Source organism: Oncorhynchus kisutch, linkage group LG11 (genome assembly GCF_002021735.2).
Source record: "Oncorhynchus kisutch isolate 150728-3 linkage group LG11, Okis_V2, whole genome shotgun sequence".
NCBI classification, from domain to species: domain Eukaryota; kingdom Metazoa; phylum Chordata; class Actinopteri; order Salmoniformes; family Salmonidae; genus Oncorhynchus; species Oncorhynchus kisutch.
This window is the reverse complement of record NC_034184.2, coordinates 33,493,175-33,516,922: the sequence shown is the minus strand read 5'-3', so window position 1 is coordinate 33,516,922 and position 23,748 is coordinate 33,493,175. Positions and strand designations below refer to the sequence as shown.

At 43.3% G+C, this 23,748-nt stretch overlaps 1 protein-coding gene across 2 annotated transcripts in view; it reads left to right on the top strand.

Annotated features, from left to right (window-relative positions):
• The window catches only part of LOC109899747 (glutamate receptor ionotropic, delta-1), a 472,062-nt gene that overhangs the window by 297,814 nt on the left and 150,500 nt on the right, over positions 1–23,748 (top strand). For both annotated transcript variants that reach the window (XM_031835660.1, XM_031835661.1), the window contains exon 4: positions 6,019–6,224. In XM_031835660.1, the coding sequence (XP_031691520.1) occupies positions 6,019–6,224 (206 nt within the window). The remainder of the gene's footprint in view (positions 1–6,018; positions 6,225–23,748) is intronic.

The following is a 23,748-nucleotide window of genomic DNA, read 5'->3' as shown; positions in this document are numbered from 1 at the left end:
TTAGAGAGGACCTTGGCAAATATTGTGTAGTCCGCACAGAGCAATGCCACAGGCCTCCAGTTCTTAAGTTCACACAAGTCCCCTTTTTTGGGCAGGAGAGTCAGAGCCGCCCGACGGCAGCTCATCGGCAACTCTCCCTTACCGACACATTCACACAACAAGCAAAATAAGTCCAGTCCAATTATTCCCCAGACTGTTTAATAAAACTCCACTGGGAGTCCATCGACGACATCTGGGTTACGGCCTATGCCAGTTCATGGCACAACAGAGGAATGTCCATTTCATCCCTCTGTGCCAGAGAGAGCTGAGGGAGTTCTGCAAACAAGACCTGAGCACACATAGGATCACACATTTCTGCCCTATACAACTCAGGTTAAAACTCCACAATTCGATCCCGCATCTCTCCCACTACAGAGGTCACCCGCCCATCAGACAGCCATAGACCATGCACCGCTCTGTCTTTCCAAACCAAAGAAGAAGGAGCTGGGAGCATCCATCTCCTTGAGCATAGAGAACGTAGCTCTTACAAGTGCTCCCTTTGTTTTAACCTGGAACAAACTACCCAGGTCCCTATGTAATTCAGCTAAATTAGCCTGGAGGCCTACATTGCCTTGCCCCACCATCTCTACCTCCATCTCACTAATACAACGCTCTAGTTCCCCCAATACTCTCCTAGCCTCTGAGGATGAGAGAGCTGTATATTGTTGATTGAAAAGCCGAATTTGTACTTTCCCTACATCCCACCATTGACTCAGAGACTCATTCTCCTCTCTTCGCTGCCCCCACCTTTCTCAAAAGGTCTGCTAACTGAAGCAAAAAGTGGCATCTTGTAAGAGCTTTACATTAAACTTCCAATAGGATGCCTGCCGGGGCCATGGTGAAATAGATAGCCGAGCCATGGTTGTTGATCCGAAAACCCCACTGGGAATAGTAGCGCCCAACAGCCTATTGCTCCGATTCCTGGACATGTCAAAACGATCAAGTCGGGCTGCACTCACTCTAGCCCCAAAACCCTTCACCCATGTATACTGTCTTGTGTTGGGATGTTTAGTTCTCCAAACATCCACTAGGTCGAACTGATTAATGATGTCCCTTAACACTCCCACTGACCCTGAATGAGGCTCTTCCCCATTTCTGTCTTTCGTAAAATCCATTGTACAGTTCCAGTCCCCTCCGACCACCAGCGTCTCCTCAGGCGCTACCTGTGAGAGTTCCTGTCTAAGACACCCAAATAGAACCCCCCTCTCGCTCCCTGTGTTAGGCGCATACACATTTATAAAGACAAAACCCATGTTGTTAATTTCTGCTTTTACAACAAGCAGCCTCCCCTACACACCTCCTTTGAGGAGCAAATTGTTAGACAGAACTGGTACAAAAAGGACTGCCACCCCTGCACTAAAATTTGTCCCATGGCTCAACACACTTGCCCCTTTCCACCAGAGCCCCCAGTCGACTTCATTCAACACATCACTATGGGTCTCCTGCAGAAACAACACCTGTACTTTTTTGGGTTTTACAAATTCACCCAACACACTCCTCTTTCCTGCATCTCTGGTGCCATTTATATTGCGCGAGCCTAGTCTCCATAAGAAGTGGAAGTGAAGCCAGCAAAGAAAGAGACCAATAGCAAAGCTCAAAAAGCCCCAGTGCCAGAAAGAAACTATACATCTAAACAGTGTCTGAAGGTAGACCTTTACGCACTGTTGTGACCCACTTCCTCAACCTAAACCGTTTCCTGGGTGAGAGGACACCATGCCCCTCATTTTTCATAGCATGTTGTACTGATCATACAAACTTTTTCGGATCAGAAAAAAAGGCCTCAAGATTAACGTTTTTCCCCTTGGTCTCATTCAGGGACCTTGTCAGTTCCCTCAACGTGTACTTTGACCCCTCTGCTTGACTGGCTGTCAGCTCTGGACCCATTGAAGAGGAGTCTGGAAAAAAACTCCTCATCATCTTCCTCCTCAGACTCACTTTCCTCCTCATCTTCATCTCACATCCTGACCACCTGCCCTTCCTCTCTGGTCAGGGCCCCCCCCCTCCCAGCACCAGGCAAAGGTTCCTTGGTGCCTTTGACCACACCAGCCTCTCCACTCCCACCTCCTTTCTTCTCCCTCTTTTTCCTTTTCCACCTGACACCCTCCTCCTCCCCCCCAGTCTCTTACACTTCCCCACTATACTCTCCTCATCCACAAGCATAACCTGACTAGACCCAGCCTCATCTACTCCATCCTCCATAACCTGACTAGACTCATCCTCTGATACACCACCATCCATAGCCTGACTAGACCCAGCCTCAGCTACACCACCATCCATAGCATGACTAGACCCAGCCTCTGATACACCACCATCCATAGCATGACTAGGCCCAGCCTCAGCTACCCCACCATCTCTAGCCTGACTAGACCCAGCCTCTGATACACCACCATCCATAGCATGACTAGACCCAGCCTCAGCTACCCCACCATCCATAGCATGACTAGACCCAGCCTCTGATACACCACCATACATAGCCTGACTAGACCCAGTCTCCGATACACCACCGTCCATAGCATGACTAGACCCAGCCTCAGCTACCCCACCATCTCTAGCCTGACTAGGCCCAGCCTCATCTACACCACCATCCCTGGCATGACTAGGCCCAGCCTCTGCATCTCATTTCCCCCTGCACCTTGACCTAGATTTCCCCCACTGGCGTTTGTGCCCTCACCGTTTCTACGGCCCTTATGTGGGCACGCAAAGCTCTTATGCCCCAAATCCCCACACTCAAAACACTAGACTATCTGTGCTGGCAAACCCTGTGTAGAGCCCCTCCCCGTGCCTCACTTTAAAATGCACATTTAGCTGTTGCTCATTGATATTCAGAAACAAACACTTGCCTCCGGAATGAAACAACGTGCTTAACGGCATCTGCCTGAAAACCTTCCGACAGTACACGAAAACCGCTAGCAAAACGACTCAGCTCTTTCCTGATTTGATCATCCGTAATAAACGCAAATTTGCAACTACCACCCTTGTCGAAGGGTTGCCCTTACAAATATTCCACTAGCAATTAGCCTACCAACCAAATTTGTTCTTTTCATGAACACAACCACAGCTTTGTTCATTCTGGAAGCGGAATGTATAAATTCAGCTTCTACCTGTTCACCGACTGCAAGCAGAACCTCCTCCACCTGAATCCATACCGTATCGACAGCGTCTCCTCCGCGCTACGCTGAGAAGCACACCTTTACACCACACCTTCTAAACCCCAGGAAATTGAATCTGTCCTATTCCACCCTAACTTAATTGAAAAAACCTGTGGATAACCGCTAAAACAAATAGTACATTAACCCTCCACCATAGAAAATGAAATTTAAAGAAAAGACCAAGAACAGAATCAAGAAAAAAAGTTAGGACAGACCCCTCTACACCAAACACTCAAACTCCAAAAAACTCCCAGCATGCACTGTGAGAGAGAGAAAGAAAGAGAAAGAGAGGGCAAGCAGCATGTGAGAGAAAGATAATGTGAGAGAGAGAGAGTGCGTGTGAGAGTGTGTGTGTGTGAGAGAGAGAGAGAGAGAGAGAGTGTGTGTGAGAGAGAGAGTGTGTGTGAGAGAGAGAGAGTGTGTGAGAGAGTGTGTGTGATAGTGTGAGAGAGAGAGAATGTGCGAGAGTGTGAGGAAGAGAGAGTGTGTTAGAGAGAGAGAGACTGTGAGAGAAAGAGCGAGAGAGAGCAGGAGAGAGAGAGATAGGGCAGGAAGCGTGAGAGAGAGTGCGTGTGAGCGAATGTGAGCGAGAGAGAATGTGAGAGAGAGAGTGTGTATGAGAGAAAGAGCAAGAGAGAGCGAGAGAGAGAGAGAGAGCAAGAAGTATGAGAGAGAGTGTGTGTGTGTGTGAGAGACAACACCTTTGCTTCAAAATGAGAAAATACAATGTTTCTAAGCTATGAAGAGTACAGTTTGGAAAGTACAACACAAATGACATTCCTGGTTCTGTGCATTTGTTCATTGTGAAATTAGGTTATTGTGGCCAGACATGGACCTATAGTTTTGCCCAAAGAATCACAAGGAGAAAGCAGAAGATGTGCACAATATCGGTCTTCTTCATGAATTGGTCAAGTGTTTTCTTGTTATTGTATTTTCCCTTTGTGACCCTGAGTAGTATAAACACAACATATACTGAACAAATATATGAACACAACATGAAACAATTTCAAAGATTTTGCTGAGTAACATGAAATCAGTCAGTTGAAATAAAGTCATTAGGCCCTAATCTATGGATTTCACATGACTGGGCAGGGGCCCACTGTGGAGCCCCCTTCCCCCCTCTGACGATCCCTCAGGTGAAGAAGCCGGATGTGGAGGTACTGGGCAGTTATGAGGCCTGTTGGACGTACTGCCAAATTCTGTAAAACAAATTTGGATACAGTTTATGGTAGAGAAATTAAGATTAAATTCTCGGGAAACAGCTCTGGTGAACATTCCTGCAGTCAGCATGCCAATTGCATGCTCCCTCAAAACTTGAAACATCTGTGGAATTGTATTGCATGACAAAACTGCACATTTTAGAGTGGCCTTTTATTTAATCTGTGGAGTGATCGTGATGTTTGATCAGTTTGTTGATATTCTACACCTGTCAAGTGGATGGATTATCTTGGCATAGGAGAAATGCTCACTAACAGGAATATAAACAAATTTGTGCACAACATTTGAGAGAAGTAAGCTTTTTGTGCGTATAGGAACATTTCTGGGATCTTTTATTTCAGCTCATAAAACATGGGACCAACACTTTACATGTTGCGTTTATATTTTTGTTCAGTGTATATTACCACGGTCAGCTCTCTACCCACTCTATTGTACAGTATGTGTGTATGCTGTCTGATATACAGTGGGTGTGTGTGTGTGCGTGCGTGGGTGTGAGCAAGCGTGCGTGCGTGCATGTGAGCGTGCGGCTGGGTGAGACTGTTTACACTGATGAGGGTATTGAATGACTCATCAAATCCTCTAGAGGTGTAAGGAGAGAAGATTTGGAAAAAACTCAAACCCACACACAGCAGATTGCCACTATTCCCACTGTGGGAAGTGAGTCACTCTGCAAACGGCATGGTTCACCTCGCTTTAAAAACCCAGTTTGACATTTGGTACGGCTGCAGCTACAGATGTAGGCTTCATTATTCTCGTTGGAGAGTCTGGTTTCCATTCACCTTTGATTTGCCTGTTCAGTAGAAACTCTCTGGAGAGGTTTCCCTCCACATTTCTCAGGGAGATTGCACACCCGCCTCTTCACTGGCTGTAACCTATGAACAGAGAAAAACTGTGCATTGAAACTGAAGCATCATAACAGAAACTCAAATACCTGTTAAAACACAATTAAAATTGCCTCCCGAGTGGGCGCTTTCGTCAAAGGCACTGCATCTCAGTGCTAGCTGTGCCACTAGAGATTCTGGGTTTGAGTCCAGGCTCTGTCGCAGCAGGCCACGACTGGGAGATCCATGGGGCAGCGCACAATTGGCCCAGCATCATCCGTGTTAGGGGAGTTGGCCGGCAGGGATGTCCTTGTCCCATCACGCACTAGTGACTCCTGTGGCGGGCCGGGCGCATTGCATGCTGACACGGTCGCACCTTCGCCTCTCCCGAGTCTGTACAGGAGTTGCAGCGATAAGACAACACTGTAACTACCAATTGGATACCACGAAAAAGAGGTAGAAAAATATTTATTTAAAACACAATTGATATGCTGGTTTATAACAAAATTAAGCACATCTGTTTGATGCTGGTTGCTGAAAGCTGTTCACTTTTATTGCCACTGAAATGAGCTGAGAGCTGAGAATGAAAATTCCTGAAAACCTGTCCAATATCCTCCAGAGAAGCGAAGCGCATCTCTCGTTTTTCCTGGAAGGCCCTTTGGACCTAAATGTCAATGTTTTGAACAAAAAATGTAATAAAATAATCAGTTAAACAGTTAAACCTAGTTACAGTTGTACCTCCTGATATTTTCAGCTGCATTTTGAACTGTTTGTCTCTGCTTCTCTGTCAGACATCCGCGGGTTGCAAACCTTCCTGGACCAGGCGTCTCGGCAGGGTCTGGACGTGTCTCTGCAGAGGGTGGACCGCAATGTGAGCAGGGTGTTCACCAACCTGTTCAGCACCATGCGGACCGAGGAGCTCAATCGCTACCGGGACACTCTGCGGCGGGCCGTGCTGCTCATGAGCCCCCGAGGAGCACAGGTGTTCATCCACCAGGTGAGTGGTGTGTTGACCACCATTATACTTTCCTTATTTTCTGTTTGGGATTAACTGAAAGGTCAAATGGTCATGTTATTTTGATTTATTAACTTTTATTTAAATCAGGGGAGCTCAATTGAGACCAGGGTCTCATTTTCAATGGTATCCTGAGCCAATAAAGAACAAGTACATTACATTCGAACATCACTAACATCACAGCCATCATAAACAAGTTATTAAATAAATCAATCAAAACAATTGCAGACCTCTGTGAACTCATTTATCATCAGGGTTTTAAAATGCCCTATGGCACCAGGGAACAGTGACGACCCATCATTCAGAGCTTTTGAGCCCCACCTGTTTAGCAAAAAAATTAAATATATATATATATGTACAGTACCAGCCAAAAGTTTAGACACACCTACTCATTCAAGGGTTTTTCTTTATTTGTACTATTTTCTACATCAAAGCTATGAAATAACATAGGGAATCAGGTAGTAACCAAAAAAGTGTTAAACAAATCTAAATATATTTTAGATTCTTAAAAGTTCCTAAACCATCTCAATTGGGTTGAGGTTGTGTTATTGTGGAGGCCAGGTCATCTGATGCAGCACTCCATCACTCTCCTTCTTGGTCAAATAGCCCTTACACAGCCTGGAGGTGTGTTGGGTCATTGTTCTGTTGAAAAACATATTATAGTCCCGCTAAGCACAAACCAGATGGGATGGCGTATCGCTGCAGAATGATGTGGTAGCCATGCTGGTTAAGTGTGCCTTGAATTCTAAATAAATCACAGACGGTGTCACCAGCAAAGCACCCCCACACCATCACACCTCCTCAATGCTTCACCCCGGGAACCACACATGTGGAGATCAACCGTTCACCTACTCTGATTCTCACAAAAAAATAAAACATTTGGACTCAAAGGGCATATTTTTACCGGCCTCTTGTTCTTTGCTTGTATTTCTTGTCCTGAGCAAGTATCTTATTCTTATTGTCTCCTTTAGTAGTGGTTTCTTTGCAGCAATTTGGCCTGAATCACGCAGTTTTTTCTGAACAGTTGATGTTGAGATGTGTCTGTTACTTCAAATCTGTGAGGCATTTATTTGGGCTGCAATGTAACTCTAATTAACTTATCCTCTGCAGAAAAGTAACTCTGGGTCTTCCTTTCCTGTTTCACTCCTCATGAGAGCCAGTTTCATCATAACGCTTGATGTTTTTTTTGACTGCACTTGAAGAAACTTAACAATTTCTTGACATTTTCCACATTGACTGACCTTCATGTCTTAAAGTAATGATGGACTCTTGTTTCTCTTTGCTTATTTGAGCTGTTCTTGCCATGATATGGACTTGATCTTTTACCAAATAGGGCTATCTTCTGTATACCACCCCTACCTTGTCACAACACAACTGATTGGATCAAACGCATTAAGAAGGAAAGACAATCCACAAATTAACTTTTTACAAGGCACACCTGTTGATTGAAATGCATTCCAGGTGACTTCCTTATGAAGCTTGTTGAGAGAATGCCAAGACTGTGCAAAGCTGTCATCAAGGTAAAAGGTGGCTACTTCGAAGAATTTCAAATATAAAATATATTTTGATTTGTTTAATACTTTTTTGGTTACTGCATGATTCCACATGTGTTATTTCATAGTTTTGATGTCCTCACTATTATTCTACAATGTTGAAAATAGTCCAAATAAAGAAAAACCCTTGAATGAGTAGGTGTGTCCAAACCTTTGACTGGTACTGTATATACATACAAATATTTGTTGTGTGTTGCCTGTTTTGCATGTTATTTTTGCATTAATACGTGTCACGTATAAGTTTGGAAACAATTGAAAAAATATATAAAAAAATGTTGAGTTAATAAAGCTCCATACAAACAAGGTCTCTTTTTTGCTTTTTTGAGTAAGGCAGCTCTAAAATGCAGGTGTTTCAGCCTAGCTCATTGCTTTCTGTGGTGGTGGGGCAGCCAGTGGAAAATATGGAGCGTAAGGGTTGGTAATGTTCTCTAGTTGCGCCGTGATTGGCTCAATGTTCTGTCACTCACGGGGACACTACATCACCGCAAAATCTATGGGAAGAGCTAAAAAATTCAAGCCCCTTGGGTGCTGCATAGAGTTACATTAGAAGTGCCATCTAAGAAGGCTCAAGGTCATTGGCCACAGATAAAATGCAGTCAAGTCACGTTATATCTACCGTAACATTTATTGGACTGATCATGTCAACATCATACTTTCAAAATCTTAGCTAGGCAGCTAGACAAGCAGTCATCATCATGAATCATGTTGACAATCTACTGGCAAATGCTTTTCAATCCTTGTCATATGAAGATAAATCATACATAAAACGTATCAGTGCTCATTGGCCATTGGACATAAACATTAGACAACAAGTTGGATTTTTTTTTTTGACAATGAGTGGTTAGGAAGGAATCAATGGCTAACTGCAAGTGTTGCAAAGCCATCACTAGACTGCTCTTCAGTGGAGTGGGTGTGTGGTCCAAGTATGGGTTTAATGGTCTCTTTTCCAACTTCTTGTAACTAGGGGGCAGTATTTTCATTTTTGGAAAAATAACGTTCCCAGAGTAAACGGGCTATTTTGTCAGGACAAGATACTAGAATATGCATATAATTGACATCGACATAATTGACATAGAAAACACTCTAAAGTTTCCAAAACTGTAAAAATATTGTCTGTGAGTATAACAGAACTGATATTGCAGGCGAAAGCCTGAGAAAAATCCAATCCGGAAGTGACTCATGTTTTGAAAGCTCTGCGTTCCGATGCGTCCCTATTGAGCAGTGAATGGGCTATCAACCAGATTCATTTTTCTACGTATTCCCCAAGGTGTCTATAGCATTTTGATGTAGTTTTACGCATTTATGTTGAAGAATGAGCGTAAGCGACTATACTGCGTAAGTGGTCACCTGATGGCTCTCAGAGTGATTCTTGCGTAAAATACAGAGGTAGCCATTTTTCCTCTCAGTCCTACTGAAAAGCCAACTGTCCCAGTTGATATATTATCGAATAGATATTTGAAAAATACATTGAGGATTGATTATAAAAAATGTTTGCCATGTTTCTGTTGATATTATGGAGCTAATTTTTTCGTGACCGTAATTTCCCGTTGATTTCTCAGCCAAACGTGAAGAACAAACTATTTTGCCTACAAAAATTATATTTTGGGAAAAAAGGAACATTTGCTATCTAACTGGGAGTCTTGTGAGTGAAAACATCCGAAGCTCATCAAAGGTAAACAATTTAATTTGATTGCTTTTCTGATTCTCGTGACCAAGTTGCCTACTGCTAGCTGGACATAATGCTATGCTAGGCTATCGATAAACTTACACAAATGCTTGTCTTGCTTTGGCTGTAAAGCATATTTTCAAAATCTGGGACGACAGAGTGATTAACAAAAGACTAAGCTGTGTTTCAATATATTTCACTGGTGATTTCATGAATAGGAATATTTTCTAGTAATATTTATGTCCGTTGCGTTATGCTAATTCGTGTCAGATGATGACAACGATCCCGGACACAGGATGGGTAGTTACAACAGGTTGGATAAACATTCACATGCAACACCATGGGCTGGAAAAGGTTGAATACATTGCCCATGCTGTCAACCCAACAAAAAACTAGGTGCTGGGAAATCTCACTAACAGGGGTGTAAACTAATTTCTGCACAACATTTGATAGAAGTAAGCTTTTTATGTGTATGGGATCTTTTATTTCAGCTCATGAAACATGGGACCAACACTTAACATGTTGTGTGTATAGTTTTATTCAGTGTATATATCCTTCCTTATTATTTTGTTGAAGTCAGTGAGTTATAGGTATGATATAGAGTAGTAGGAAATTAGTGTCTGGATATTATGCCCACTTAAATTATGTCCATTATGTCCAGACTTCAGTGAAAGGCAATGTGGATGTTAAGAGCATTACTAGCACTCAGTAGCACTGTGTCATCTTGCTCAAGGGTCCACCAACCTTATTTGTATCCCTGTCAAAAGGTCTATCCCTGCTAAGATAACTACTCCGGTCCAAGGTCTACTCTATTCTTCACATTTACCTAGGTATCAGTCTGTGGTATTTATATCTCAATCATTCTCTATTTGTTTAGGTCTACCTTCTCCCCAGTGTCCCCTCTAACTCTATCTTTATTTTCCGTAGTGTTAACATTCTTATTATATTAAACCTTAACCGCTCAGGTCCACTCTCTTATCTAGTGACTCTCCCTCTTGCATCTATTATCACTTTATTCTCACAGCCATTCTCCATAGTCTCAACTCTTTCCCAAGAGTACAATAATTCACTCTCCCCAGTGTCCACATAGTCACAGATGGTAACCTTCTACCTTTGACCCTTCCTGAATCTACTGATATAAGATGGAAAGGGCTGGACATGACCTGTATTTGTAATCACAGCACGATTCATTGCCTCAACACACACAGAACACAACGATGGCATCAAAAATAAGCTTTCATGCTCAGTAAGCACAAGGGCCTATCCCTTTCTATGATCCCATCACTGCCACTCAGCTGCAATCCCACCCACAGTGTTATTGAAAGGGGATGATTATAATTAAGCATGTCCAACACTGTTTTCAGCATTAGCATTTTAAACATAATGAAATGTCTCAGCACAGCTATCCCCCCAAAAGTCTCCAGCTGAATTAGACTGTCCAGAATGATAATGAAGGTCTCTGGTGTTGATTGCTTGAGCGTCATTTGGAAGAAGTGAACTCTTCATTTTGGGCACATAAAGTAGCACTTTGAGTTGGCTAATAGCAAGGTAAGTGTTAGACATTGAATAGAGGACTCAATTTCCCCCATGCTGTTTTTGTTATTGCAGCAGAATCAGCATGGGGATATTTTGTTATCCCAGAAGATATTACGGGAGCCAGAATGTTTTTAATGAGGATATACAGTGCCTTGCAAAAGTATTCAAACCCCTCTGATTTTTTCACGTTTTATTGTGTTACAGTGGGATTAAAATGGATTTTATATATACAGTGGAGAGAACAAGTATTTGATAACCTGCAAAATCGGCAGTGTTTCCTGCTTACAAAGCATGTAGAGGTCTGTAATTTTTATCATAGGTACACTTCAACTTGGAGTCTGTTTGATTGAGTGTGTGGACAGTTGTCTTTTATAAAGGTAACGAGTTCAAACAGGTGCAGTTAATACAGGTAATGAGTGGAGAACAGGGAGCCTTCTTAAAGAAAAACTAACAGGTCTGTGAGAGTCGGAATTCTTACTGGTTGGTAGGTGATCAAATACTTAAGTCATACATTAAAATGCAAATTAATTACTTAAAAATCATACAATGTGATTTTCTGGATTTTTGTTTTAGATTCCGTCTCTCACAGTTGAAGTGTACCTATGATAAAAATTACAGACCTCTACATGCTTTGTAAGTAGGAAGACCTGCAAAATCGGCAGTGAATCAAATACTTGTTCTTGTACACCCCACGGTGTATATTTTTTATTTATTTTATATTTACTAAAATATAGTCATTGCATAAGTATTCAGCCCCTTTGTTTAGGCAATCCTAAATTAAGAAATGGGATGGAGCTTAGCACAGGCAAAGCCTAGAAGGAAACCTGCTTCAATCTGCTTTACAACAGACACTGGGAGAGGAATTCACCTTTCAGCAGGACAATAACCCACAACACGTGACCAAATCTACACTGGAGTTGCTTACTAAAAAGACAGTGGCTAAGTTGCAATTTTGACTTAAATCTGCTTGAACATATATGGCATGACTTTTGATCTTGACAGATGTTGAAGAATTTTGAAAAGTATAATGGGCAAATATTGCACAATCCACGCCTGCAAAGCACTTATAGACTCAACCAAGAAGACTAACAGCAGTAATCAATGCCAAAGGTGGTTCTAACATGTTTGACTCAGGGAGCTGAATACTTATGCAACAACTATATTTTTGTTATTTAATTTCTATTAAATTTTTTTAAAGTTAGAATTTTTCTTCCACTTTGACATTAAAGTATTTTGTGTAGATTGTTGACAAAACATTACAATTGAATCAATTTTAATCCCACTTTGTAACATACAATTGTGATGAAATCCAAGGGTTCTGAATAATTTGGAAGTCACTAGTATTTAATTATTGTAAATATCCACTCCTTTTTTTGATCTCCTATAATTATTTGTAATATGTGTTGTAAACGTTTTAATGCATTTCTATTAATTTGTACATCTGAAAGGATTTTTGATGGTAGAGTTAGCCCCTTTCTCTAGCTGGAACCAATAACTTAGATCTCTGTACTGGTATAACGCCGATATGCAAGTGTGCAGTACATACTGTAAACAGTATATTGGCTTGTGGTAATTTCCAGTCTAGATATGAATATATTTTAATTCAGACAAGAATGAATGAATACAAAGTTCCTCACCACCTGCTCCCCTTTTGATTTGCTTGTAGGTCTAATTGCCCAATGCACCATCTTGTCTTGGTGATGAGATACAAGCAATGGATGCAATCAGATTAGAGCTGTCTCTGATGAAAAAAGATCTTGGTTGACCAAAAGTCGTCTGTTCTTTCGACCAATCAATTGTTGGAAATGTTTTTACATGTATTTTTCCATATATAGACACCCTATGTGTTTTAATAAAATCAACTATATATGCATTGATTTAGTCTAATATTTTAAGCTCACTGTTTGATGAAATAAGACACAAATGACTCAAGAGGGAGCCAGAGATCAAGATAACCATAAGAAAATAAAACATAACCTGTCCCGACACATTATTAACTTGTGTCCAGCCTGAAGCTCCTTGCAACATTGTATCAACTATTAACTTGGGTCCGGCCTGAAGCTCCTTGCAGCATTGCATAAAATATTCTGGGCCCTCAGAGTTTCCCACGCCAGTGAGCTTGGGACAGACACAGCTGTTAGCTATTTGCGCAATGGATAAGAAGTAATCAGGCCTATTTTATGACGTTTCCACTGGATCAGAGCCTGACATTTTTCCCTTTCATGCTGAGTGGTTATCGAAAGGGAGAGAGTTGGAAAGATTTTGATATACATTGAGGAATTATTGTCAGTCTCAATGGATGTAAAAACAGACTTTGCTTGCTGTTTGAGGTGATGAAAACATTACTCTGAGAATCTCAACAGCTCATTAGTGGTGGTACATTAAGTCAATCAGAAATACTATCAGATCCCCAAATGGACAAATGTATATCCCTCCATTTGTATAGGCCAGGTAGCCTATACATCTAGTTCTATGCATAATCAGGTGTGAGTCCTTACTCAACATTGACAGGAGCGCTCCAAACAAAACATAATGACTAAAATGACAAAACTCGGAAATGGAATTAAATAAACCATATTCTTGTTTCACACAATTGTAGCATAGATTGTTACCATAACCAAACAAACATTGTAGATTTGAAATTATAGGAATTAATGGTAAATGTACTATTAGAGATATATAGTACCGGTCAAAAGTTTGGACACACCTACTCATTCCAGCATTTTTCTTTATTTTTACTGTTCTCTACATTGTAGAATTATCGTGAAGACATCAAACTATGAAATAACACATATGGAATCATGTTGTAACCCCCAAAAAGTGAAAAAAGTGGTTCTTGCCATTCTCTCAACCAGCTTCATGAGGTAGTCACCTGGAATGCATTTAATTTAAGAGGTGTACCTTGTTAAAAGCAAATTTGTGGAATTGACTTCCTTCTTAATGTGTTTGAGCCAATCAATTGTGTTGTGACAAGGTAGGGGTGGTATACAGAAGATAGTCCTATTTTGTAAAAGACCAAGTCCATATTATGGGAAGAACAGCTCAAATAAGCAATGAGAAATGACAGTCCATCATTACTTTAAGACATGAAGGTCAGTCAATCCAAAAATTTGAAGAACTTTGAAAGTTTCTTCAAGTGCAGTCGCAAAAATCATCAAGCGTTATGATGAAACTGGCTCTCATAAGGACCGCCACAGGAAAGGAAGGCCCAGAGTTAAATCTGCTGCAGAGGATAAGTTCATTAGAGTTAACTGCTTCTCAGATTGCTGCCCAAATAATGAGCTGCAACTTGTGTAAATCTGTCCTTTGGTCTGATGAGTCCAAATTTGACATTTTTGGTTCCAACCACCATGTATTTGTGAGACGGTGAACGGATAATCTCTGCATGTGTGGTTCCCACCATGAAGCATGGAGGAGGAGGTGTGATGGTGTGGGGGTGCTTTGCTGGTGATTTATTTAGAATTCAAGGCACACTTAACCAGCATGGCTACCACAGCATTCTGCAATGATATGCCATCCCATCTGGTTTGTGCTTAGTGGGCTATCATTTGTGTTCCAACAGGACAATGATCCAACACACCTCCATGCTGTGTAAGGGCTATTTGACCAAGAAGGAGAGTGGTGGAGTGCTGCATCAGATGACCTGGCCTCCACAACCACCTGACCTCAACCCAATTGAGATGGTTTGAGTTGGACTGCAGAGTGAAGGAAAAGCAGGCAACAAGTGCACAGTATGTGTGGGAACTCCTTCTAGACTGTTGCAAACCATTCCACGTGAAGCTGATTGAAAAAATGCCAAGAGTGTGCAAAGCTATCATCAAGGCAAAGGATGGCTACTTTGAAGAATCTGAAATATACAATATATTTTGATTTGTTTAACATTTTTTGGGTTACTACATGATTCCATATGTGTTATTTCATAGTTCTGATGTCTTCACTATTATTCTACAATGTAAAAAATAGTAAATATAAAGAAAAACCCTTGAATGAGTAGGTGTGTCCAAACTTTTGACTGGTACGGTATGTAATGAGGAATTGATAGACACTAACAATGAAATGCAAACAATTCACACAATGAAGTTATGAAACAATGAATTTGCGGGAGAGAGCGTATTCTGGAGGGAGACGTGCATTGTGCAACCACACTCCCCTTCTTCTTGGACTGTGCCATCTGCGCAGCCTCTGCAATTGATTCGTCTCAGCCTCCACAATGGATTAGTTCATTGAGATGAGCGCGAATAACACAGGTGTCTCGTGTGCCATAAAAAGATATCTGTATATTTGCTACTGCTCAACAAAAAATAATATTGGTCAGCCAACAGCCTATTGACCAAACAATCAACCAGTCCAATAATTTGGGTCAGCCGTAAATCCGTAGAGAGTTCAGGGCACTGTGAAGCAGTGAAGATCCAAAAGGAGATGTGATGCTTGTCTTGGTCAAAGGGTAAAGGGGTCCCAGGAGTTTATCTCGATTACTGTCTACTCTTATCAGTCCTCTCTGACTCTAGTGCTGCCGCCCCTGACCTCCTGTCCTCTTCCAGTGCCCCTGTATGTAACTCTTCAATTCCATTTCCCTCACAATAATGTCATGACAAATTGAGCCTGCCAGCAAGCGATATATCATTGTCCTACATCTCATCCTCCTCTGCCCTCTGCTCTCTCCTGCTCTCCTTCTTGCAGAGATTCTCTATTTTTGTTTTTCCTACATTCTCTATTCCTAATAGCTTCATGTCTCCCTCTGCCAGTGCTTTATCTTTTCCCCCTTTCTTTTTCCATATCCTGATATTTTGCCTCTCCTTTTGTCTTAAATTCTCTCTCATACCCTTTCACCCCTGTCTCTGTCTCTCTTTCTGTCTCTCTCCGTCTCTGTATATCTCTCTTACTGTCTCTGCACGTATATCATACCACTTTCTACCACTCTCTCCAAATTTCACCATGTCTCCATTTAATTCCTTCTAACTTTCATCTCTCTCTCGCAGCACCTCTTTGGCCTCAATAAAACATAAGACAAGTTGAATCTCTATCTCACTGTATAATCTGTGGTATTCATCATCCTGCATGCGGTAACCTGGGGATAGGCTGAGTAAAAAAGACACACAGAAAAATACATGTGCAGTCATTGTGGAAATCAACCTTTGGCCTCTATTAGTTTCAGCCTTCACCATCCTGAGAGAAAAATGATTTACTTCCCAAGATGTTAAAGTCCACTATCCTCGCATTTTGTTTCTATTTGTTTCTGAGTGGGTGGAGTCCAGTGTTATATAATTTTACCTGAAGGGATTCCCGAGGATTTCAACAATACCCTACAATCATGTGGGGTAAATATGAATTTAACCTCTCACAAATGAGGCAACAGGTTCCTATCTGCAGGTCAAAAGACTGTCAAGTTCCTAAATGCATAGTCCAGTAAAGAAAATGGGGGGAGCTATAATCAAGAAAGATGACTGTATATTCAAGTTCTGGCATTAAAATGGAAATGGATGAAGTTTTCAAGCTCTTTACGTTATGGGTTGTTATTACTTACTATATGGTAATATGAATCATCGGAGGAAGTCATCTCTTAGATTTAAAACTGTGTGAGAGACCTCTTCATATTTTTAATTTAGGGTAGAGGATATGGCCTAAAGCATGTCCTTGAGAGGGCAGGGAGACACTTCAGTGACACACGCCCAATTTTTCAGTTTTTGATTTGTTAAAAAAGTTTGAAATATCCAATAAATGTCGTTCCACTTCATGATTGTGTCCCACTTGTTGTTGATTCTTCACAAAAAAATACAGTTTTATATCTTTATGTTTGAAGCCTGAAATGTGGCAAAAGGTCGCAAAGTCCAAGGGGGCCGAATACTTTCGCAAGGCACTGTATTATGGCTTATCATCATTAAGTTGTTGTGGTGATGGTGATTTGAAGCAGTAGAAGCCATGTTTTATTTTGTTCTGTTTCACACCTAGACATACCTGTTATACTTGCCGTACTGACCCCCATGTGTCCCCATTGAGGTAATGTTTATGGCAGAGAAGTATTGTGCCATTACGCACAGACATTTTTCACCCATCAACAGCATCTCCATCACCAACAGAACGCCTGTACATTACAATGACATATGCCTACCAGTTATTTTCTTCAAAAATGTATATTGCTCAATGGGGTCTCACTGGTGTACAACCACCATTTTCATCCATTAAGTTATGTACAGTGCCTTCGGAAAGTATTCAGACCCATTGACTTTTTCCACATTTTGTTACGTTACAGCCTTATTCTAAAAATGATTCAATATTTTTTTCCTTCATCAATCTACACCCAATACTCCATAATGACGAAGCAAAAAATGTTTAGATTTTTTTGCTAAGTTATTCAAAATGAAAAACTGAAATATCACATTAACATAAGTATTCAGACCCTTTACTCAGTATTTTGTTGAATCACCTTTGGCAGTGATTACAGCATCGAATCATCTTGGGTATGACTCTACAAACTTGGCACACCTGTATTTGGGGAGTTTCTCCCATTCTTCTCAGGTTGGATGGGGAGCATTGCTGCACAGCTATTTTCAGGTCTCTCCAGAGATGTTCGATTGAGTTCAAGTCCGGGCTCTGGCTGGGCCTCTCAAGGACATTTGGAGAATTGTCCCGAAGCCACTCCTGCATTGTCTTGGCTGTGTGCTTAGAGGCATGGTCCTATTGGAAGGTGAACCTTTGCCCCTGTCTGAGGTCCTGAGCGCTCTGGAGCAGCTTTTCATCAAGTATCTCTCTGTACTTTGTTCCTTTAATCTTTTCCTTAGTTTTGACTAGTCTCCCAGGCCGTGCCGCTGAAAAACATCCCCACAGCATGATGCCGCCACCACGGTGCTTCACCGTAGGGATGGTGCCAGGTTTATTCCAGAAGTGATGCTTGGCATTCAGGCCAAAGAGTTCAATCTTGCTTTCATCAGACTAGAGAATCTTGTTTCTCATGGTCTGAGAGTCCTTTAAGCGCCTCTTGGCAAACTCCAAGCAGGCTGTGCCTTTTACTGAGGAGTGGCTTCTATCTGGACACTCTACCAAAAAGGCGCCAGACATATCAATGCAAATTAATTACTTAAAATTCATACAATGTAATTTTCTGGATTTTTGTTTTAGATTCCATCACTGACAGTTGAAGTGTACCTATGATAAAAATTACAGTCCTCTACATGCTTTGTAAGTAGGAAAACCTGCAAAATCGGCAGTGTATCAAATACTTGTTCTCCCCACTGTATATACTGAGATCATGTGACAGATCATGTGACACTTAGATTCTACACTGGTGGACATTATTTAACTAATTATGTGACTCCTGAAGGTAATTGGTTGCACCAGATCTTGTATAGAGGCTTCATAGCAAAGAGGAATACATATGCACACACCACTTTTCAGTTTTTTAAAGTAATTTTTTTCATTTCACTTCACCAATTTGGACTATTTTGTGTATGTCCATTACATGAAATCCAAATAAAAATGAATTTAAATTACAGGTCGTAATGCAACAAAATAAAACACGAAGGCGGATGAATACCTTTGCAAGGCACTGTATAGACAGGTGTATGCATTTCCTAATCATATCCAATCAATTGAATTTCACACAGGTGGACTCAAATCAAGTTGTAGAAACATCTTAAGGATTATGAATAGAAACAGGATGCACCCGAGCTCAATTTCGAGTCTCATAACAAAGGGTCTGAATACTTAAGTAAATAAGGTATTTCTGTTTTAAATTTTTAATTAGTGTGAAAAAATGTCTAAAAAACTGTTTTTACTTTGTCATTATGGTTTATTGTGTGTAGTTTGCTAAGGAATTTATTTGATTTAATCAATTCTAGAATAAGGCTGTAATGTTACAAAAAGTGTAACAAGTCAAGGGGTCTGAATACTTTCCAAAGGCACTGTACCTGGTCCTTATGAGGTATCTGTAATACCATGAATCAATGTCTTTCATAAAGGGAGGGGTAAATGTCACCCCCATCCTTTATCACTGTGTTCAGTACAGAGAAAGAATGGAAATGTTTTTAATACAGTTAGATGCATAACATAAACTCATGTCCGGTGAATTTAACTTTTGTATCTCCATGGCGATACCCAAAAGGTATTCATGTCTTGACAGAGAGGGATAAACTAAGTTGACATTTTCTGTTTTACTCCCTCACTTACCTGTCAATCTCCTCATTTAAGGTGTATGCTGTCACTGTCACTTGTCCTCTCAAGCATAACGTTGTTGTCATCTATTTCCCACCAGGTGCCGTTAGAGAGTTCATCAATGAGCTTGACACCTTGATAAGCTAATTTCCTGATGCTTGCTCACCACTCAGTGTATTTGGCATCTTCAACCTCCCAACGTCTGCCTTTGATTAATTTCTTTCCACCTTACTTATCAATTCTTCGCTCTTTTGACCTCACCCTTTCCAAGTCCCAGGCAAATGCTTGACCTCATCAGGCACGATGCCTTTTGCCTCTTGGTAGACCGTCATTGTAAATAAGAATTTGTTCTTAATTGATTTACTTGGTTTTTTATTTTATTTTGTTTCACCTTTATTTAACCAGGTAAGCTAGTTGAGAACAAGTTCTCATTTACAACTGCGACCTGGCCGAGATAAAGCAAAGTTAAATAAAGGTTAAATCAAAAAATGTAATACAAAATAATAGAAGCTGTTCGCTTTCTAATCTCACTGCAACCCCCCCTCCAGGTCTCTGATGACTACTTTTTTTCCTTTTCCGTCTCTCTCCTCCAACCCTGCCCCTATCCAGATGGTCATGTACCATCGTAATCTTCGCTATTTCTCTCCCACTACTCTCTTCTCTTTTATCCAATAAATCTCTCCTTATGCTAAACCCTTCTCCATCCTGTCTCCTGATTCTGCCTCTTCGACCCTACTCTCCACCCTTTCCGTATTCTATGACCTGCACTGTCCCCTTTTTTCTCAACCTCTTGCTCTGTGGCTGAGTGATTCATTGCGAATTTACGGAACAGGGCTGTGAGCAGCTGAGTGAAAATGGAGGAAAGTTTAACTTCCGGAGGACATACAGTATCATCCTTTCATTCCCTTCATTCCCTTCATTCCCTTCTCTTTAGCTTTCAAGCTTCTGCCTCTTACCTAGGAAACTCTTTTCCCTCCCTACCTTCAGGCTATGCTCAAACCCTACACCCCAACCCAAGTACTCCGTTCTGCCACCTCTGGACTCTTGACCATCACATCCCTATGGGAGGGCAGCTCCCGCACCCAGCATCTCTCCTCCGGACCGTAACCCTCCCACTCCACGAGGTACTGAAGGCCCCTTGCCCAACACCTCGAGTCCAGTATAGCTCGAACAGCATACGCCGGTGCCCCCTCGATGGCCAGAGGGGGCAGAGGAACCTCCCGCACCTCAGACTCCTATAGTGGACCAGCCACCACTGGCCTGAGGAGAGACACATGGAACGAGGGGTTAATACGGTAATCGGGGGGAAGCTGTAACCTGTAGCAAACCTCATTCAGTCTCCTCAGGACTTTGAATGGCCCCACAAACCGCGGGCCCAGCTTCTTGCAGGGCAGGCGGAGGAGCAGGTTTTGGGTCGAGAGCCGGGCCTCACTGCAGTGGTGGTCGGCGCGCGGTCGCCTTCTGACGCCTCAGGGTCCCAGGTCTCCTCTGAGCGCTTAAACTATTCGTCCACCTTGATGCCAAGGTGCCAGAACCGGCTGATGCCCCAGTACGCACTGAAAGGGGGAGAGGTTAGTGGAGGAGTGGTGGAGCGAGTTTTGGGCCATCTCTGCCCAGGAGATGAACGCCGCCCACTCCCCCGGCCGGTCCTGGCAATACGACCGCAGAAACCTACCCACATCCTGGTTAACTCTCTCCACCTGCCCATTACTCTCGGGGTGAAAACCTGAGGTAAGACTAACCGAGATACCCAGACATTCCATGAACGCCCTCCAGACTCTTGACGTGAACTGGGGATCTCGATCAGACACTATATCCTCAGGCACCCCGTAGTGCCGGAAGACGTGTGTAAACAGGGCCTCCGCAGTCTGTAGGGCCGTAGGGAGATCGGGCAAAGAAAGGAGATGGCAGGACTTAGAAAACCGAGCCACAACGACCATGATCGATGTGTTACCCTGTGAGGGAGGAAGATCTGTGAGGAAGTCCACTGATAAGTGCGACCACCACCATTGTGGAACGGGTAAGGGCTGTGACTTCCCTCTGGGCAGGTGCTTAGGGGCCTTGCACTGGGCGCACACCGAGCAGGAGGAAACATAAACCCTCATGTCCTGGACCACCAGTACTTCCCACTAAGACAGCACACTGTCCGACCCACGTACAGACGCCCAGCCGGACACTGGATGGGAGTGGGCTCTGTATGTAACACCCGCTCGATGTCCGCGTCCAGCTCCCACACCACCGGTGCCACTAGGCAAGAGGCCGGAAGCATGGGAGTGTGATCTATGGACCACTCCTCTGTGTCATACATCTGGGACAGTGCGTCTGCCTTAGCGTTCTGGGAGCCTGTTCTGTAGGACAGGGTGAAAACAAAATGGGTAAAGAATATGGCCCACCTTGCCTGGCGAGGGTACAGTCTCCTCGCCGCCCTGATGTACTCCAGATTGAGGTGGTCAGTCCAGATAAGAAAAGGGTGTTTAGCCCCGTCAAGCCAATGTCTCCACGCCTTCAGAGCCTTGACAACAGCCAACAGCTCCCGGTCCCCCACATCATAGTTTCGCTCCGCCGGGCTGAGCTTCTTTGAAAAGAAAGCATAGGGGCGGAGCTTTGGTGGTGTACAGGCTCCTATTCCAGCCTCGGACGCGTCCTCTTCCACTATGAACGCCAAAGAGGGATCCGGATGACCCACACGGGAGCCGAGGTAAACAGAATCCTCAGGTGACCAAAAGCCCTGTCCGCCTCAGCCGACCATTGCCGTCGCACCGGTCCCCCCTTCAGCAGTGAGGTAATGGGAGCCTCTACCTGACCAAAGCCCCGGATAAACCTCCGGTAGTAGTTGCCAAACCCTAGAAACCGCTGCACTTCCTTTACCGTGGTGGGAGTCGGCCAATTACGCACCGCTAAAATGCGGTACCCTAGGAAGGAGATGGACTGTTGGAAAAACAGACATTTCTCAGCCTTGACGTACAGGTCATGCTCCAACAGTCGACCAAGCACCCTGCACACCAAGGATACATGCTCGGCGCGTGTAGCGGAGTTTATCTGAATGTCGTCGATATACACCACTATACCCTGCGCATGCAGGTCCCGGAAAATCTCGTCTACAAAGGCCTGGAAGACTGATGGAGGATTCATCAAACCGTACGGCATCACGAGGTACTCATAGTGCCCTGAGGTGGTACTAAATGCCATCTTCCACTCGGACCCCTCCGGGATACGCACCAGGTTGTAAGCACTCCTGAGATCCAATTTTGTGAAGAAGCGCACCCTGTGCATTGACTGTACTGCACTGGCTATGAGAGGCATAGTTGTAACTCACAGTGATTTGGTTGATACCTCGATAGTCAATGCATGGGCGCAGACCTCCTTCCTTCTTCTTCACAAAAACGAATCTTCAGAGGCATATGTTTCCATAGCCGCTGTCTCGTCCTATGACAGGGGATACACGTGAGTCCTGGGAAGTGCTGCGTCTACCAGGAGATGTATCGCACATTGTGATCCTCCTGCATAACCATGCCCAGTGGAGCCGTGGCCTCCCTAATTAGCCTTGACCCTATTGGTTGCCTATCTAGGGCGTGCACAGGGAAGGGCATATGCACAGGAACAATGGGGATAGGGTCCGGAAGTCCAAGGCGAACTCCTGTGCGCTCCTCATCCTCTGCCTCAGGTGGAACAGACGTTCACCCATCGCTCTACCCTCAGGCGGGTGGTCGAAAACTGCCCAAAATCGGCAGGTGAACTCCACGTAATGGTCCAACACCGCTTCTCCTACCCCCCCCATACGGCGTTGGCCCACTCCAGGGCTTTCCCTGAGAGACAGAAGACGGACGGACACACTCTCATGTCCCGGAGCCGGGTGGATGGTCGCCAGGTAGAGTTCCAGCTGGAGCAGCCGTCCCATCATACTCGCTCGGGAGCGCGAGCCGAATCCCACTGGGACCGGGTGAAGGAGGGGTGAACAGTGGTGCCTTTTGTAGTGGTGCCAGTGGAGGCGCTGGAAGAACTCCTCCTCTCTCCCATCAGTCCATCGTCAGCAGCACCTGATCCATGGCGGTGCCAAGACGGTGCAACATGGTCGCATGCTGCTGGACGCGCTCCTCGACCGCCAAAGGGGGGTTTTCTGCTCCTGCTGACTCCATTTTTGAGGTTGCGTGATTCTGTAATGGTCTGGGTGTAGCTGGTGCAGAGGAGTCAGGCGCAGGACAGCAGAGATGAGTAACACATTTAACTTTACTCAAATATTCCAATAACATGTCGTAATACCAAGCCCACAATAACGGACCGAACATACATAAAACAATCACGCACAAAAACCATGGGGGAAACAGAGGGTTAAATAATGAACATGTAATTGGGGAATTGAAACCAGGTGTATAAAACAAAACAAAAAACAAAACAAATGGAAAATGAAAGTGGATTGGCGATGGCTAGAAGGCCGGTGACGTCGACCGCCAAAACAAGGAGAGGGACCGACTTCGGTAGAAGTCGTGATGAAGTGATGAATCACGCTGGAGTGATGAATCACGCTTCACTATCTGGAAGTCTGACGGGCAAATCTAGGTTTGGCAGATGCCAGGAGAACAAACGCATCCTGCCCGAATGCATA